General features: G+C 37.9%; 2 protein-coding genes, 1 long non-coding RNA gene and 1 other non-coding gene across 7 annotated transcripts; 2 read left to right on the top strand and 2 right to left on the bottom strand.

Annotated features, from left to right (window-relative positions):
- The first annotated feature begins 487 nt into the window (after positions 1-487).
- Positions 488-15,365, top strand: pcs (SH3 domain-binding protein parcas). Of its 3 annotated transcripts, none has more exons than XM_089260765.1 (5): positions 488-613; positions 896-1,128; positions 13,025-13,087; positions 13,150-13,327; positions 13,382-15,365. In XM_089260765.1, the coding sequence occupies exons 2-5, from the start codon at positions 1,087-1,089 to the stop codon at positions 14,596-14,598; spliced, it is 1,500 nt and encodes a 499-aa protein (XP_089116891.1). In that variant the 5' UTR covers positions 488-613; positions 896-1,086; the 3' UTR covers positions 14,599-15,365. The 3 variants fall into 3 exon arrangements, with proteins under 3 accessions (XP_089116891.1, XP_089116889.1, XP_089116890.1); XM_089260763.1 differs by having other exon boundaries at positions 501-613; positions 798-1,128; XM_089260764.1 differs by having other exon boundaries at positions 503-613; positions 854-1,128.
- TRNAL-AAG (transfer RNA leucine (anticodon AAG)) lies at positions 3,957-4,038 on the bottom strand. Its single transcript has one exon. It is a non-coding gene; the product is annotated as a tRNA-Leu (tRNA).
- LOC115565015 (SAM50-like protein CG7639) lies at positions 10,278-16,242 on the bottom strand. 2 transcript variants are annotated; one of them, XM_030389945.2, is made up of 5 exons: positions 15,969-16,242; positions 11,923-12,479; positions 11,749-11,860; positions 10,768-11,326; positions 10,278-10,703 (listed from the first exon to the last, which is right to left on the bottom strand). In XM_030389945.2, exons 2-5 carry the CDS (start codon positions 12,414-12,416, stop codon positions 10,552-10,554), a joined length of 1,317 nt encoding a protein of 438 aa, XP_030245805.1. In that variant the 5' UTR covers positions 12,417-12,479; positions 15,969-16,242; the 3' UTR covers positions 10,278-10,551. The 2 variants fall into 2 exon arrangements, with proteins under 2 accessions (XP_030245805.1, XP_089116892.1); XM_089260766.1 differs by lacking the exon at positions 15,969-16,242 and having other exon boundaries at positions 11,923-12,616.
- On the top strand, positions 15,524-16,299 carry LOC149091123 (uncharacterized). The gene is made up of 2 exons (XR_016196908.1): positions 15,524-15,943; positions 16,077-16,299. It is a non-coding gene; the product is annotated as an uncharacterized LOC149091123 (long non-coding RNA).
- The last annotated feature ends 8 nt before the right edge of the window (positions 16,300-16,307 follow it).

Below are 16,307 nucleotides of genomic sequence, written 5' to 3'. Positions count from 1 at the left end.
TATCAAATGCAAAGGAAATCACACAACATGTAAAGCACATAATGGACAAAAACAAAACGAAAACAATTAAAGAAAATAAAATTTCATAGTAAAAACGTATGAAATTATTTTATTGAAGAGTTTGAAGACAAATTCGATGCTGGCTAAGTTTAAATATTGCGCCAACTGTTATCTCGTTTGGTATTTTTTATAAGCCCAACATGAACTGTTTCCACTGGATTGCTCCACACTTCATTATTTCATCTCTTTTAACATTTTCACTCCTCACATAACAGTATTACTACTTGCAACCCCTATATATATGGCTATTGTTACAACAATGACTTTGATTAAAAACAAAAGCTATAATACTTGGTTTAGTTTGCTTTTATTACAAAAGCTTAAAAATATTAAATCACAAAATTACACATTACAGTGAACTATTCGGACTGTTAACTTCGATCTTATCGATAGCTATCGATAAGCGTAAGCATTTGTGTGCTATATCTATTGCTACCTCTTGCGGTCACACTGAGTCTGCTTTTCACTTACGCCGCGTTCGGTCGCTCCAATAATTTTAAGATAGTCGTAGAATTTATATCAACAAAAATAACAAAAACCAATAATAATAGAAGTGCGTGGGTATCTGTGCGTTCGTGCATACAATTAATTGTATTTGTGTTTATGAATATTTGATTGTTATTATTGTTTAATTTGTTCGCGACTACACTCTGTACTTGCCCTAACGCTTTCTTGCATCACACAAACAACGCAGTACAACAAATATTATTTTTTTTTTTTTATTTCGCTTAAATTAGTAAATTCCCAATGTTTTCGGCAACACACACATAAACACAAAACACACATGCTTGAGCTCATGTGATTATATGGTTTAACTAAATTTGATCACGGGCAGAGCGAAAATAAATAGTAAATACGCTGGCCAATCAATGCAAGTGAAAATGCAAATGTATACTAATTGAAAAAGGCGCAACCAGAGCAAACAACATCAGCAACAACTACAGGAGCAGCTGGCGACAAAAGTGAAAAGCGATTTCAATTGAGAAACTTGGATTTGGCAGGCAATAAATTTGCTCAAAGTGCAAAATGTCAAATACTGAAGACAGCGAGCTGGACCCGCAAATTCAGGTGAGCCCAGGGCAGAAATTGCACGTGTGTGCGAGTTTGGTGCCAGGCACCGCGACCAGCGCGCATAACAACACAAGAGAAGGAGAAAGAAACATAAAAAAAAAGAAAAACAACAATGCTCAGCTGCTGTTGCCTTGACAAGTTTTACTGTTGTTTTTGTTTTACTCTTGTCTTTGTTTGTAAGTTGTTATTGTGGCGCTCTCTTTGTTTACTGACGTAGTCTCTCACTCTGTGCCTTTCTCCCTTCTACCCATTGCTCAGTGCTCACTATTAATTAGTTTGACAGTTGCTTAAGCCTTCTACAGGAAGGCGGCATTAGTTATTCAATGCACTTTTTGTTGCAAATTTACATTAACTTTTTTTTGTTTATTGCATGCGCATTTTTTACGCTCGACTGCATTTTGTCGTCTCAAACAATAAAAATCAATTTTCATAACGTTTTGCCTGACAATTAAACAAATTGTACGCTTCCTTTAATGAAACTGTTAAATATTCATGGGAAATGGCTGTCAAGAGCACACTTGGCAAAACAACAGTACATTTCCAGACATCTTCTCTCGGTTTCTTTTTAGCGCCCTTTCAATGTCCTTACTTGTCAAGTGCGTTTTCTGCCTTGCTGCCTCTGTCTTTTCCAAGTAATTGCATTTTACACTCCGTGCGTAATTCCAAACTCACATTCATACATATTCAATTGTGGATGCTTGTGTATGTATTTATGAATATACATATACTGTACTTCCTCTATATACGCTTTGTATACATATTTGTGTGTGTGTGGCCATTCGAAATGTTTGACCAAATACAAACTGAATTGTAGCTGTGTGTGTGGCTTAGGTGCGGCTTATGCAGTGCAAGCGAGAACGCAACAGTCACATAGGAATTCGAGGAATGGCAGCGGCGGCATGCATAGAAATTAAACACTTTGGGAAATGCCAAAACGCCGACGCAAGCAGATGAAAACAGAAATGTGCAAATTTATGCCCAAAGCAAAATCAAAGTATCTCTTTCTTTTGTATTTATTTGTTTTCAAGTTGCCAGAGACTTGTGCGCAGTTTGAATAAATTAAGCTGAGCTCATGTTATTTGCTATATTTGAGTGTTTCTTGTGTGGTATTCTTTGTTATGGTGCCAAGATTGAGAATTAGTAATTATAATATATACATATGTATACATGCATACATACATATTGTATATCGAATCATGTTATAAAAAAAGTATATATTCATACCCAGCTTATTCAGTGCAGTACATTTCAATGAATAAAATTTCTCATCTGTGCCATTAATTTCTCATTCGGCCGCCATTTGTCTATTATTATACTCACACACACATACAAAACAAATATCCCACGCTGCGTAAAAACGTTTACATTGATGTGGAGGCAAATCACATGCCTTTAATTTGATTGGAACGTTCGTCATGTCTGTGTTCTTGTTATTGTGTGTGTGAGAAAGAGAATTCACTCATTTTTATTATGTACAGTATTATGTATTAAGATTCTTCTAAACAAAAAACCTGTTTTTATGCACATAGCAAAAAATGCCGAATACGTTTTTAGGCACCTTCAATGCAAAATATTCGTACACACACTCATTCACATTCAATATATACGCACACAGCCAAATGATCATAAATATTTATTTCTGTCTTTGAGGTGCTTTTCTATGCTTTATGCACCACTTCCTCTTATTTTTTGCCACCGGTTAGGTACGTTTATCAATGAAATTTTTAGCGCGTGCAATTTCGTGGCTCGTTGTCTTATCAAAGATGTCGCCCACACGTCAATAGCGTGAGAAAGAGAGGGGCCGACATGTGCAAAGAGAGAATGAGCAAACACCAGACACTTAATGACGTCTTACCTACCTGCGGCAGGCGTACAACGAAGAAAGCAAATAGACTAACAATGAAAAAAAAAAAAACAAAATAATAATAACATAAAAAAAGCTTCTGTTTTATCTTCGATTTGGACAGCTGTTTAGGTGTTTATGTTTGCGATCAACTGAAATTGTGTCTCAAGTCTGCCTCCCATTCGTGTCAGGTGCCAACACGGGCAATGTTTAGTCATTTGTGTGGGGGAATTTTTTATATATTATTTTTTGCGGATTTATCAAGCTTTCTTCGTCGTGAGTTCGTGAGCTATGAATTTAGTTAGCACTTATCACTGATGGGTTAATACTACTAATATCTATTTATACCTAAGCGATAAAATATGAAGTCAAGTTTTTTTAAATAGCGAAATATTATTATTTTCCTATTTATATAAAACATAACGTCATAATAGAATGACTTTCAATTAGTCATTTATGTGTATTACCTGCAATGAAATTATGGAATCAATTATCAATGGTTTTATATTGAATATTTTCATTTTAAATTTGAATATTTGCCGACAGTAAAATTTTTACCTTGTTCCAGTTGATAATTTGATTACGATAGGAAATTTAATCCATGTCTAGCCAAATGTTTGCCTATGACTAATAAAGACATAATACCTGCACGCCTTTTTTTGTCACCAAGGTGAGAGACGGCGTGATATAGAGAACACGAAAACCTCTAGTGATTCACATAATGCTCGCCTGACAAAGCCATTAATGGGCATACTTATATATAGTATACTAATGATTCAAAGGCAGAGTGCTGTAAAAGTAATTAACGGAAAACTGCTTAATTCACACGTATATTCAATACCTGGAAGCACGATTTAATTAACAATATATGTAGATAAGTTAATTGGCGAAAAATAAACAATAACATCTATTGTGTGCAGCTTCAACTTTTATTATTAAAAAAAAATTGCATATATTTATTATACTGAAACAAAAAATCCCTTGGCAGCGGTGGGATTCGAACCCACGCCTCCGAGGAGACTGGTGCCTTAAACCAGCGCCTTAGACCGCTCGGCCACGCTACCATGTGGTTGGCCGCCGTTCAAATACATTTCTCATGCTATGTCGCCTTGTCACTGTGGGCTCAATTATATTTATCGGGCGTACAAAAATATTTCCAATCTTATTGTTGACTTTATTTATTTTTAAATCATAGGCAGCATAGTAAGTGATAAAAAAAAAAAAGATTTGTATTGCTTGCCACTTGTGCGACAATGGGCGAAGCTCCCACGCGGCGTTGTCGGTAGTTTTTATCGCTGTCACACCATCAGCGTGCGAGCAGACAGTGCGGCAATTGAAACTTGAATAAATGCTTATTGTCTCGCTTGCACTCGAGTGCAGTAATTTATGAATTTCATAAGCTAAGATGATCTAACGGACGTTGTGAGGTATATGGGAAATGGGCTTAGTTATAGCATTTATATATAAATAGTGTCTTTGTCATTTTATAATTTATTATCATATGCAATATACATATGTATGTATATAAAATTGAATTATTTTCAAATGAAATATATATTTTTGCGACTGTATTTTCAACATTGCTTAAATATATTACTTTCGCCTTGTTGTTTGTCATGTTTGTCTGTCTGTCTCTATTGTTTATCTGTCATGCTCATGTATTTGATAGCATCACAGTGGCGCCTTCACCTCTATCATTTGCCTCTTCTCCAATGATGCACAACAGCAATCAATGGCAAAAGTCGCCAACATTTCGCTCGCGGTTACCGCACACAATTTACATTCGCTATTTGTTGTGGGGCTTTTGCCTTAATTAATTCGTGCCGCAAGCGAAATGCACAGCAATTTTGTTATGTTGTTTATGGTTTATATAAGTAGAAACTGAAATCTTAATTGTTGGGCTTTATCTGACATGTTCATATAGCATGACGAACATGTTTTCAAATGGGGGAAAAAAAAAACAACAACCAGAAACAATCTTATCAATCTAACAGAGTCATTAACTTGTTTCCGTAACAATTCGAAAGTTCAATTGCTTGAACTTTAAAAAGGGGTGGAAGAATCAGACTCTTGTAAATTGCAGTTTCCTAATTGTTTTTGCAATGTGTTTATCTTGAATCTATAAGGTAAATTGTTATCTTTGAAATATGGGCAATAGATAGACTATAAAATATATAGTATTCATAGTCTTTATCTGCTTAACAATCAATGTCAATCAACCTATGATATCTGAAGTATTTCTTAATCCGATTACGATTCTATCTCGGTTTAATTGATTCTAAAGATTTTGCATAAATATTTAATTAAATCAAACTTGTCATACCCAAAAGATTCAGTGTATTATAGTTAGGCTTCACTGTAGCAGTCAAAGCTTGTTGTTAATAAAGCAGAGTGAAAATACGCCCTCATTTGTCAAATATGAAATTAAAGCAGATTCTACACATTTTTACACATTAATCTCCATAATTTATCTTCTCTTTGATTGCCACTCATATCTTATTCAAGTACATAAAGAATTTTCTTTTCAAGACCACATATTGAGCAATCTAAAAAGAAACTTTTGGCTTAACAGCATTCCGGAGACTTTGAGAACCATAAGCAAACAAACAGTTTATTCTGCTGTCGTTCAACTTAGCTGGCTTTCTATTCAGAAAAAAGCCAAACTCAAATTCTGTGAAAAAGCCATTAATGTAAATATGTGTATGTATGTATGTGTATGTATGCTTGCTGCTATAGCAACATTTTATCCAATCTCTTTTGTTTAACTATTGAACACAGAGCTCATAATTTATAGATGTCTGACATCTCAGGCTGCCCACTGCAGACACATTTGTATACCCTAGAATTTTTTGGAAATGGGAAAAGGTCATGATATGGGAGTGTAGCTAAGCGAGAAGGAGAGGGCTTCTATATATTAAGTAAATATTTTCATAGAGTACAAAATATATAATGTAATTATATATAATAATGTATATTTATAATTATATATAAAAATGTATATTTATTTATGTATATATATGTTTTTATACATACATTTATACTGTTTATATTACTATAGAATATCTGTATATATTTACAATATACAAGTTCAATTATAAGCATTCCTGATTATTATCATTATGGAACATTATTATGCCATATTATCGTAGATCGTCAGGGCATATGCTAGTCGTGTACTGTCGACACTTTTACTTGTTAATTATCAGATTTTGGCCATTGGCTTCATATTGTTGACATAACAATTTTTTGCTCTTTGTTGTTTTGGGTTCAAGTTTTAGGCTAATTAAAATTGTTGCGGTCAATTGCGTTTAACGCTGAGTTGCAGCAGCGCCCGGAGACTTTTTTCGTTTTATTTTTTCTCTCTTTCGTTTTTATGTAACAGCACTTTCTCAGCACAGTCTCAGCAGGCAGCAGCAAAAGCTAAGCCCAGGCAATGGCAACACTTGTACTAGTTTAGTTTTAGCTCTGTCAGCCCAGTAGGGTGGAGCTGCGACTTTCTATCTCTCTCAAATTGACTGCGCAAAATACATATGCTTTATATATGTATGAATGCATGTATATTTGCCTATATATGTATATATTTAGCATTTGGTGTTAATGACGCAAAAGCTCTATTGAGTTGAATGTCCTTTTTGTGCGCTTACACGTGCCCAACTCCTGCTCCTGCTCCTGCTTCTGCCGCTAAGACTGAATCGATGAGTACGGCTTCCATTACGGCTCGCATTTCCTTAGCCACTCGCCAATGTTTACGTAGTAATTGGGGGTGGTGCTGGTCAGGAAGTCTGCGCCGCAGTGGTACGAGGCCACCACAACTAGGTCAGGTCATGCCAGGTCGGGTCGCGTCGGTTGGGGGTTGGCCCAGTGCGGCGTCAGGAGTAGGCTGTGTCGCATTGGGCTAGGCAAGCCAGGCCAAGCAAAACAGCAGGCATCACGCCACAAATCGACATCAGCTGACTCCGTGAGCGTGTACGCCCGGCCCGAATTTAGTTGCTGGCGTCATTCGCTCTGCCTTGGCCAGCAGAGCGGGCAAATTAATAAGCTAATGATATGCCCAGTATTAAACAAAGAATAGACATTATTATATACATTTTTTGTTACACCATTCAAATTGGAGCATTATCCAATTTGATCAGCTTGTCTGGGCTGCAATAAGCCCATCCACTCAAACTTTGTACAGTTGTTATTATGGCTTAAAAAAGTACGATATATGTATATGTATTTAACACAAATAGGGTGTTTTCTGTGTGAAACATCTTACTTGAAATACTTTTTATATGCAATATTTTTCTAATGAATCATATAAGACATATGAGAAATTTCTAGACAAAAATCTTAAAATTGTCTGAACACATTTAGCTATCCCCGGAGAGATAAATTTGTGATTAATTAATTATTTAAATTATTAAGTGGATTAAATAAAAATTATTTTATTAAAAATTATTAATAACAGTTATTTTTGACAATTTTATAAGTATTTCTCGCAATCATCAAAATATATTTATTCCCATTTGTATATACTTTGTAAATAATTTTTTTTTTAAATTTATATAATAGTAAAAATTGTCTTTTTATTTAAAGCTCATAACATTTGTATAAAATTGATGCCTAAAATGTTTTCTTGTGTAAAAACAAGTAAATATAAAATAAAATAAAATTTATAGCTAGTTTTATGGGGGCTCCTGTTTGTCTACCAAACATTTCATTCCTTGAGCAGGCAACACGTCATCTTGACTGGCCTTTAAATTTTACTTTTACTGACTTATATACATATACATGTATGTATATATATTGATGTATGTGCCAGGTTGCGGTAACCTTTTGCATTTGATATATATAGTCTATGAGTTAGATTTAAGTTTCAACTACATTTCACTCAGGCGACTTTTGGCGAATAATGCCAGAGTAATGCCAGCAAATCGCGTGCTATTTGAACGTTAAGCTCTTAGCCCTGCTTCATGTGATTTTGACCCCGTTAGCGTTAGAGGCTTTAACAATTTAGCTTTTGACGTGTGCAATGATTAATCAATAATTTGTTGCTAAGAGTAGAAATGAAACATCGTTGTTTATAAAAGGAATGTTATGTAAATATAAAAAGAACTTACAAAACAAAATTGTGATTCCTTTCTTGAATTCTTTTTCTTGAATTCTTTTGTGATTCCTTTCTTGAATTCTTTTTCGTGATAAAAAATTCTTTACTCAACAAAAGAATAAGTATATAATATTCCATTATATAAATGTATATACATATATTGCGTAAAGATTTATATACATAATTGCAATGTTGATTCATAATTGCGCGAAACTCGGTAAATTTTCTCTCTCTCTCTCTCTCTCTCTGTTTTATCTCTCCCTTCTCATTTGTGTAGTAAAAACAATAATACGTCAAAAAAATACGAAAATTATAAGTAAAATTCCGAGACGTCATTCCATAAATTTACCTACAATAAATATTTGTATTGTTTGCTTCTTTTGCTGATAATCAAATATTTTTGCTTATTCATGTCCATAAGCAAGTACAGCTGCTGCTGCCTGCCAATGGTTGGTAAATAATTTATCAACTGGCTTGCTGGGGGCTTTTACAATTCAATTGCATTGTCATATATAGTTTTTATGATGTGCCACAGTCGCATTGACTCTTTATCCACTCGTGTTCATATTTATTTTAAAGGTCTTTGCCTTTTGAGGAGCCGCTGCACACGACAGCCGCTAGGGGGCGCTATAGTGTTAATGTGCATTTTAATTGTTGCTAACTAGCATTATAATTTTGCTTTGTGTTTTGGGCTTCGTTGCATGTTGCACATGGAAATTGTTAGGAAATTGTTGCAGACCTGCAAAAGAAATGCGCTGAAAAAGTTTTAATTAACAAGCACAGCGAATGCCAGACGAAGCCAGTGCAAAAGCTGTACGCCGCTTCCTCTGTGGAATCGCCAGATGCCAGTGAATTCCAGGAAAGTTCAACTGTTGAAATTGTTGTGGGGCATGAGAAAACTGGTTTTTAGGTGATGCCAGCCAAAAGGTAAGCTGGAACCGGTCCAAGCAGCTAGCGCGTTTGTGTTGGCCTTTAAATCAATCAGATTCCCGACTTGCCCTGCGCCGTGTTGCTTCGTTCCACATACACACTCACAAATACACCTACATATGCATTTAATATGTATGCATCTTAACATGCCCCTTTTCGTATATCCGGTATGTGAAGAAATGCCCAACGGCGACGATAATCATCAAACTGGGACAAGCTTAATAAAAGCTGCAACATAAACATACATTTACTACGAGACTATTGGATACACACACGCGGTCAAAATTCAGTTCAAAAATATCATAATTAAAACCAGTTTATTTTGTTGCCGTTGTTGTTGTTGTTGTGTTTGCGACCGCAACAAAACCAAAACAAAAATTGTAACCGCATGCAATTCAGCCATCCATGACAATGGAGCTGCTGGTGCACGCCCGCCGGCCACACAATACATTTGGGAATTTTTAAATAAATTACCAACCAGCAGTAGTTCCTCGATACCACAGCAAGCAAGCAAGCAAGAGAGCAATAACAGTAATAAAATACTTTAACGATACAACAAAGCATGTCCAATTGAGCATATTTCCCATGTCGTTTATGCGATTTTATTTTTCGCCAACTCTGCATACACACATTCGTCTTAGATGTATGATATTGGCGCAGCTGGTAGGTTGATACTTAATATTAATTACATATTTTACATTTACATATTATATGCCTTTTGAATAACAATACTTAAAGCACATAAATGCCATGGGAAATATTCAATGTAGATATTTACATTCAATTAAGCTATGGGGTATTGTTTACGTTTACATTATTTCGCTCTGTAAAGATAAAATATATGTTGTTAACAGCATGCTGTTAATTCTTATTTGAAGTAAAGCACTTGCTGCCGTTTATGGCAATGTTACTTTGGTGGTGTGCGTTAGGTTGCGGCTCGCGTGTTCTGAGTTGTTGTGGTCGTGGGTTCGAGTCCGCGGTCAGACAACTCTGAGAATCTTTATTTATAAATTTATATTAAGAGTATTTATGGTGATGCCCCTAGGTTTTCTTTGGAATTCGCTGCTCAAAAAGCAATTTCATGTTCACATGGGGCAATAGCAACACGTTTTGTTCACTCCACGGAGGGTACGCGTTTAGTTCATTACTTAGCGGAGCTCTTCACTAAACCTATAAACGACATTCATTTACTTTTGTTTAATTTAATTCATATATTTTATTATTAATTATCATTTTAGCTATAGTTGAATTTAATGTTTTGATACCAATAATCACTTTCCCGAATTCTTGTTCAGTTTAATACAATTGAAATTTAACAATTTTTTTTTGTTTTAACTTTTTTTTGTATATACACATTACTTATAAACTATACTTAATAAGAGTTCTTGTTTACAAATAAATTTTAGGATGAAAATGCATTGACAACGAAATACAACAAAATAGCAGAGTAAAATTGAAATGTGACTATTGTTCGGCAGCACCATTATTATTGCGCTTTTGTGTTCGTGGGGGACTCTCGGGCTTCTATATAGGCTAAGTAACATAACTCCTCCTCGGCTTAAACGAACTCGTAGCCAATTCCAAACTGGAAACCATTCGTGACCTTATCAGTGGCCTGCTTTTGCAACGGGACACAGTAGTTCAGTTCAATGCGAGCACGCTCCGCCAGCTTGACTGCTAGACCAATGCCATAAGCGCTACGCATGTTCTCTGAAAAAAATAACAAATTTGAATCAATTGAAAATATTCCATATCAGATTCGTTGTCTACTTACCCATCGAGAAGGAATTGCTATTGCCCATATTGTAAAAGAAATGCATGCGGAAATGACTAGCCAGGCCCTTAAAGACGCCTGCAAACGGCAACGGCGTCCACAGATGGGCGCCCGTGCACCAGAAGGTCTGCGCCCCAATGGGCGTACCATCGATAACGGGTCCAGCGCTGCCGTACTTGAAGCCACGCAATGTCAGCGGACCGCCGCAATAGAATAGGTTGCTGATGGGCAGCACTGTCGTCTTTTTCGTCTCTTTGACGACGCCGACCCGTCCACAGAACTGGGCCACCAAGCCCGCAAATAACGGAACATTTACCTCCCCGTGCGCCGTGCTGCTCGTATACGCAACGTTGCCACCCAGGCCGCAATACTCGTTCACAGACTTCAGCAGGAGGCCACGCGTGGGGAAGACGCTGGCATCCCGATTGTCAAAGATTAGTGAATAACGCACCAGCGATGCCAATTTGGGTCCACAATGATCGCGTATTCCGAACGGCACCGATTTGTTCAATAAGCTCAGGTCCCTGATCGAGTTCTCATACTGCAGCGAGTGTGTGAGCTGATAATTAAATAGAGAAGCATTCAATTAGTATATGAGCAGGGAGGAAGGCGTCTCTGTTAAATGTGAGCCCTATAACAGCTTATATATGAGTGGGAAATGTTAGTCTTTTAACAGCTTGTAAATAAATGACCATTCTCTTCTGTTAAAGTGCATTTTTGTAGTTTTTATGTGAAGGGAAATGCTCTTCTGTTAAATTTGTCGCTTGCAGATGAATGCTCCCAATCTATGTCTTCTGTTATTGTTAACAGCTTTTGCATTAATGTGAATTCTTGCATTTTAGCTAAAGCAAATGTTAAAAAGCATTAAAACTACTTTTTAGTTCCTTGGACTATTTTGATAGTGTTTCGCAACAATGTTAAATCTAATTCACTAAACTACTTTCTATCTTTGGTTAATTATTATCCTAAATGTTAACTTACATCAACGCCCAGCATTGTGTGTGCGCTAAAGTCTAGTAAGTAGCCCAAGTTGGTTGTCTGGAACGAGCTGATGTCATACCGATCTGTTTGTCTGAATAAGCTGAACGATGCTCTGTTTGGGTAGAAAATCGAAATGAATTTAAGTCATTCAGCTTAGTAAATCGCAGGACTTACTCGGGTCGATTCTCGCGAAAACGCGTGTGAAAGAAAGGTTTCCAGAACTTGAGCTGCAGATCGTTTGCCCTGGTGCTGCTGTAGCTGCCCTGCAGCGATATACTCTCGCCGCGTCCCAGTATATTCGGTATGGTCAGCTCGGTGCGCAGCGAGCCCTCGTTTTGGCCAATTTCAGTGCCCGCCGAGCCCATGATGCGTGTGAACTCTTTGCCCTTCAGCGTCACCTCATAGCCCTGTGGTGTGGCATCCGCACCTCTGCTAATATCTATGTGCACGCTCACGTCCTTGAAGATGCCCAGCTCGTGCAGGTACGATTTGGCTGCCATCGCCTCCAGCATCATCTCCTGAAAGTTGCTCGCCTTGAACAGGCCATCGGCTGCTCGCATCACATAGTCGTCGTGGGTGCGCTGCAATCCGCTCACATTCACCTTATCCACCCGGGCTGATATTTTGCTCAGGTCGTATTTACTGTTCGGATCCTTCGGCGTGGACATTTTGTGTTAGTGGGTTAAGTCGTGGGGCAGATGTTGATGTGGGTGTTAACTGGCTGGCAACAACTGCAAGTGCAAGATGGATAGATTTACATGAGTATAGGTGATCTACATAAAGAAAACATTGTTTGTTAATACGAATTGTTGTGTGACATTTAAGTAACATAATTGAAAAGTTTAGCATTCAAGTAAAAAGTAGAAATAGTATTTATGCTTGAATATAATAATGACAATATAATTATATAATAAAAATATACGTGACATAATTATCTTAACATACTTTTTCGTGAATAATATTAAATATATAATTTAATAACAGCTTAATCAATTTATTATTTTTAGTCACATTGAATAGTTGTATTCTGCTCTTTGCTTAAAGATACCATAATTTACGTGCCATAATTTACATAAATACTATTTTGTACATTTATATAATTGATCAAAAATTAAGTCATTCTGTTTTGTTATAAATATTATAAATATGTTAGGATATCACAATTGTCCTATAGACCCAATACATTATAAATGACATTTTAGTTCTATACATACAAAAATATTCAATTAACTTGCATTTATTTACATATAAACATATTCTCCGGTTTTGCTTGCAGATTGAACTAGAGAATCTCAATAGCGCTACGGATGAAATTAATAAGCTCGAAATCGAATTGGAGGTGATAATCGAAAGCAAGGTTCAGTTGACACGATATTCAATATTTAAATTAATCATTAACAGGAGGCGAACTCAACGTTTCGCATACTGCTGAATGAGTCGACGCGCCGCTTGAAGCTCTCCTCCAAGAAGCTAGGCAACTGCATTGAGAAGGCGCGCCCCTACTATGAGGCGCTGGAGAAGTTGCGCGAGGCGCAAATCGAATGCCAGCAGGCGGCGGTCAAATTCCAGCGAGCGAATGGTGAGTGTGAGAATTGCATTGTTGAGTGCCTGCTACAGCAAGTGCTCTTTACAGAAATCCATGCAGCTGCCAAGGAGACGGTGGCCTTGGCCGAGCAGCGCTTCATGTCCAACTCGCACGAGTGGCAGTTCGACAATGCCTGGCAGGAGATGCTGAATCATGCCACACAGAAGGTGATGGACGCGGAGAAGCAGAAGGCCGACTGCCATGCCGAGCATCAGCGACGCACGCGGCTCTTTCACTGTGCCGAACAGAAGCTGCAGCAGCTCGAGGATCGGTTCAGGCGCAGCATCAACAAGTCGCGTCCGTACTTTGAGGAGAAGCAGGTGTGCCAGGATCAACTGCAGACACAGAAGAATCGCATCCAGGAGCTGCAGCAGCAGGTGAGCAACGCCAAGGCGACCTACTCGACGGCCTTGCGCAACTTGGAGCGCATCAGCGAGGACATACACAGGCAGCGCGGCGATTATCCAGCGATGAGCGGATCTCCGCCGCCGCCCGGGCCACGCGAGCCGGGTGTGGGCGCTGAACTGAATACACCCACCTCCAGTACTTTGCCATCGCTGCCTGACTTCCAGCTGGAGCTGGAGAAGTGCGACTTTCCATCGATAGCGGGCAGCCAAATGTCGCTGGGCGGCGGCACAGCCGCCACGGCGTCGGCCGTGGAGACAGAGGACGAGGCCGAGGAGGACAATGTGTGCGACTACGATGAGAGCGGATTGGGCAACGAGCTACGCGGCGTAGTCGACGAGCGTCAGTTGGAGGCGTTACGTCAAAAGGTCAAAATACTCGCAGTGCGACCCATCGAGGGCGGCGACGGTCAGCAGCAGAACGATGTGTGGGAGCACGAACTGAAGGCCACGGTGGATAAGCTCGATCATCTGATGATGCTTAAGGAGGCAGCGAAACACCAGCAAAATGTGCGAGCCAAGTCCACAGAGCTTCGCCCAGACTCACTGGGCGCCGAGGCACTGAAGCGCCACACCGATGTGGACGACGTGGATGCCAGGGATGTGGTCATCAAGATCAGCACCAGCGCCGTGCCCACAGTATCGATTACCCACAGCCTGCCCGTCACGCCGCAGCACCAGCCCGGCAGCAATGCGAGTTCGATCAAGAAGCTGCAGCAGCAGCTGGCGCCACTGCCATCCGTGAATGTGTCCATGCGGGAGCTGCCGCTGCTGGCGCGACTCTCGAATGAGCTGTTGGACCGCAGCAGCGCTGCCATGGGCAGTGTGCGTAGGCAACTGCGACGTCGCTCTCTCGAATAGCAGCAGCAGCAACTGCAACAGAGGCAGAGGCAGCAACAGCGGCAGCGACAGCGACTCTTTGAATTAAATTAAAAGTTTGTTTATATTAAATGAATTGTGAAATGCCGTGAAAATATGGAGTGAAAATGAATGAAACGCATTTAGTTCACACACTGAGAATATTTTGAGTACACATACATGCTTAAATACATAGCATAAATACATTTAGCATATATATTACATCTATTTTCGTATATATTAAAATATCATAAATGTTTATTAAACGTTGAGTGTCCTGCGTAATGTAATGATTGTCTCTCAACTTGTTAATGTATATCAAATAATTACTTTATGTCCTCTTTTTATGTGATTGCAAAACGAAAATTTTTGTGCAAATTTCTAAAAAAAAGAACAGGCACTAAACAATAAGCAGCTTTAAGTTAATGTTTAAAACAAAAAGGGAGAAAAAACATCAGAAACAACAAAAGTAAATAACGCAACCTACTAATTAAAGAGCAAATGATAAAAATGGGCACATGCACTAAATAGTTTAGCCTAAAATAACACAAAATGGAATGAAAAGTTAAAATAAGAAATGAGAGAAATGCAAATGAAACGAATTCAATTAGCCGGTTAAATAATATAAGGCAAGATTCTCAAATAGAAAATATTATGAAGAATAGTAAGCGCTAATTGTATGTCAATGATAAGGCAAACAAGTATTTCCGCAAACTTAAGAATACAAATTTCAATTTATGAAACAAATAAAAATGTACATTTTAAATTAACCGCTAAAATTGTGTTTTCTTAACAACGAATTTCAAAGACGTTTTAACAGCTGCCTATAAAGCTGCTTTAAGCTTGACTCTTTGCCCTCCCAAATGTATAAATGTTGGGCGGTTTAAATATTCGAAATTACCCGCTATATTGTATTCTCATATGGGTTTTCAGTCAAAAGTAGCTAACAATTTAAAATCGTTCTAGCTAGTATATCCGTTGGCTTTTTCCCTCCAAAATATATGCACCTTTATGAGGTTTGAAAGCTAGGCATATAAAATGTCATATAACACATGCATAGTTCCCAACTCAACACACACAAGCGTAATCCTACAAAGGAAATCCTTGTTCAAAAATTTGTTTTTGTTTTCACTTTAAACCAGTTTCTGTTATCAATTAAAAACTTTGCTTAACAAATATTAAATTGGCCCCAGTTTCAAGGCTCTCTCGAGCATTGCAACTATTAGGTAAATGCAGTTTTAGGCGCCCCTAAACTAATATTAAGTATGATGTCATTTGCTGCCTGCAGTGCGGCACAGAAATCTATAAATGCAAAACAAACTTGGACGCAAAAAGGCCCAAAAATTATGTAAGTCCATGGCATTGTGTCTTACCTGTTTTCCTGCCACTTCGTTTGTTGGCCACACGCGACACTCGAATTTGGTGAATTTCGTTGCGAATATTGTATAAAATATAAACAAACTGTACGGCGTTTATTTCAGCTTAATTTTTAACCAATTTCTTTCGACTTGAACGGCACGCGTGCGGCACCAAATAATAATCAACTAGAGATGAGAGTTGTGTGCGAGAGATGTGCGTAAGTATTTGGTTAACTATCGGAAGCTAACAAGTTGTAGCACACGCAATGTATAATAAAATAAAAACATTCAAATTTAAAAACTTTTTACTGAGAAATTAAGGATTAATAACATGTATTTTAAATAAGACTTTTC

The sequence above is a fragment of the Drosophila navojoa genome, chromosome 5 (genome assembly GCF_054131105.1).
Source record: "Drosophila navojoa isolate 15081-1374.11 chromosome 5, UAZ_NAV_1.0, whole genome shotgun sequence".
In the NCBI taxonomy this organism is placed as follows: Eukaryota; Metazoa; Arthropoda; class Insecta; order Diptera; family Drosophilidae; genus Drosophila; species Drosophila navojoa.
This window is presented reverse-complemented; position numbering and strand designations above follow the sequence as displayed.

Coding starts and splice junctions, on each gene's coding strand:
- pcs (XM_089260765.1), top strand. CDS start 1,087: ATGTCAAATACTGAAGACAGCGAGCTGGACCCGCAAATTCAG. Junction 1,129..13,024: donor AGCTGGACCCGCAAATTCAG/GTGAGCCCAGGG, acceptor TTTTGCTTGCAG/ATTGAACTAGAGAATCTCAA. Junction 13,328..13,381: donor CAAATTCCAGCGAGCGAATG/GTGAGTGTGAGA, acceptor TGCTCTTTACAG/AAATCCATGCAGCTGCCAAG.
- LOC115565015 (XM_030389945.2), bottom strand. CDS start 12,416: ATGTCCACGCCGAAGGATCCGAACAGTAAATACGACCTGAGCAAAATA. Junction 11,861..11,922: donor TTTCGCGAGAATCGACCCGA/GTAAGTCCTGCG, acceptor CTACCCAAACAG/AGCATCGTTCAGCTTATTCA. Junction 10,704..10,767: donor TAGCAATTCCTTCTCGATGG/GTAAGTAGACAA, acceptor TATTTTTTTCAG/AGAACATGCGTAGCGCTTAT.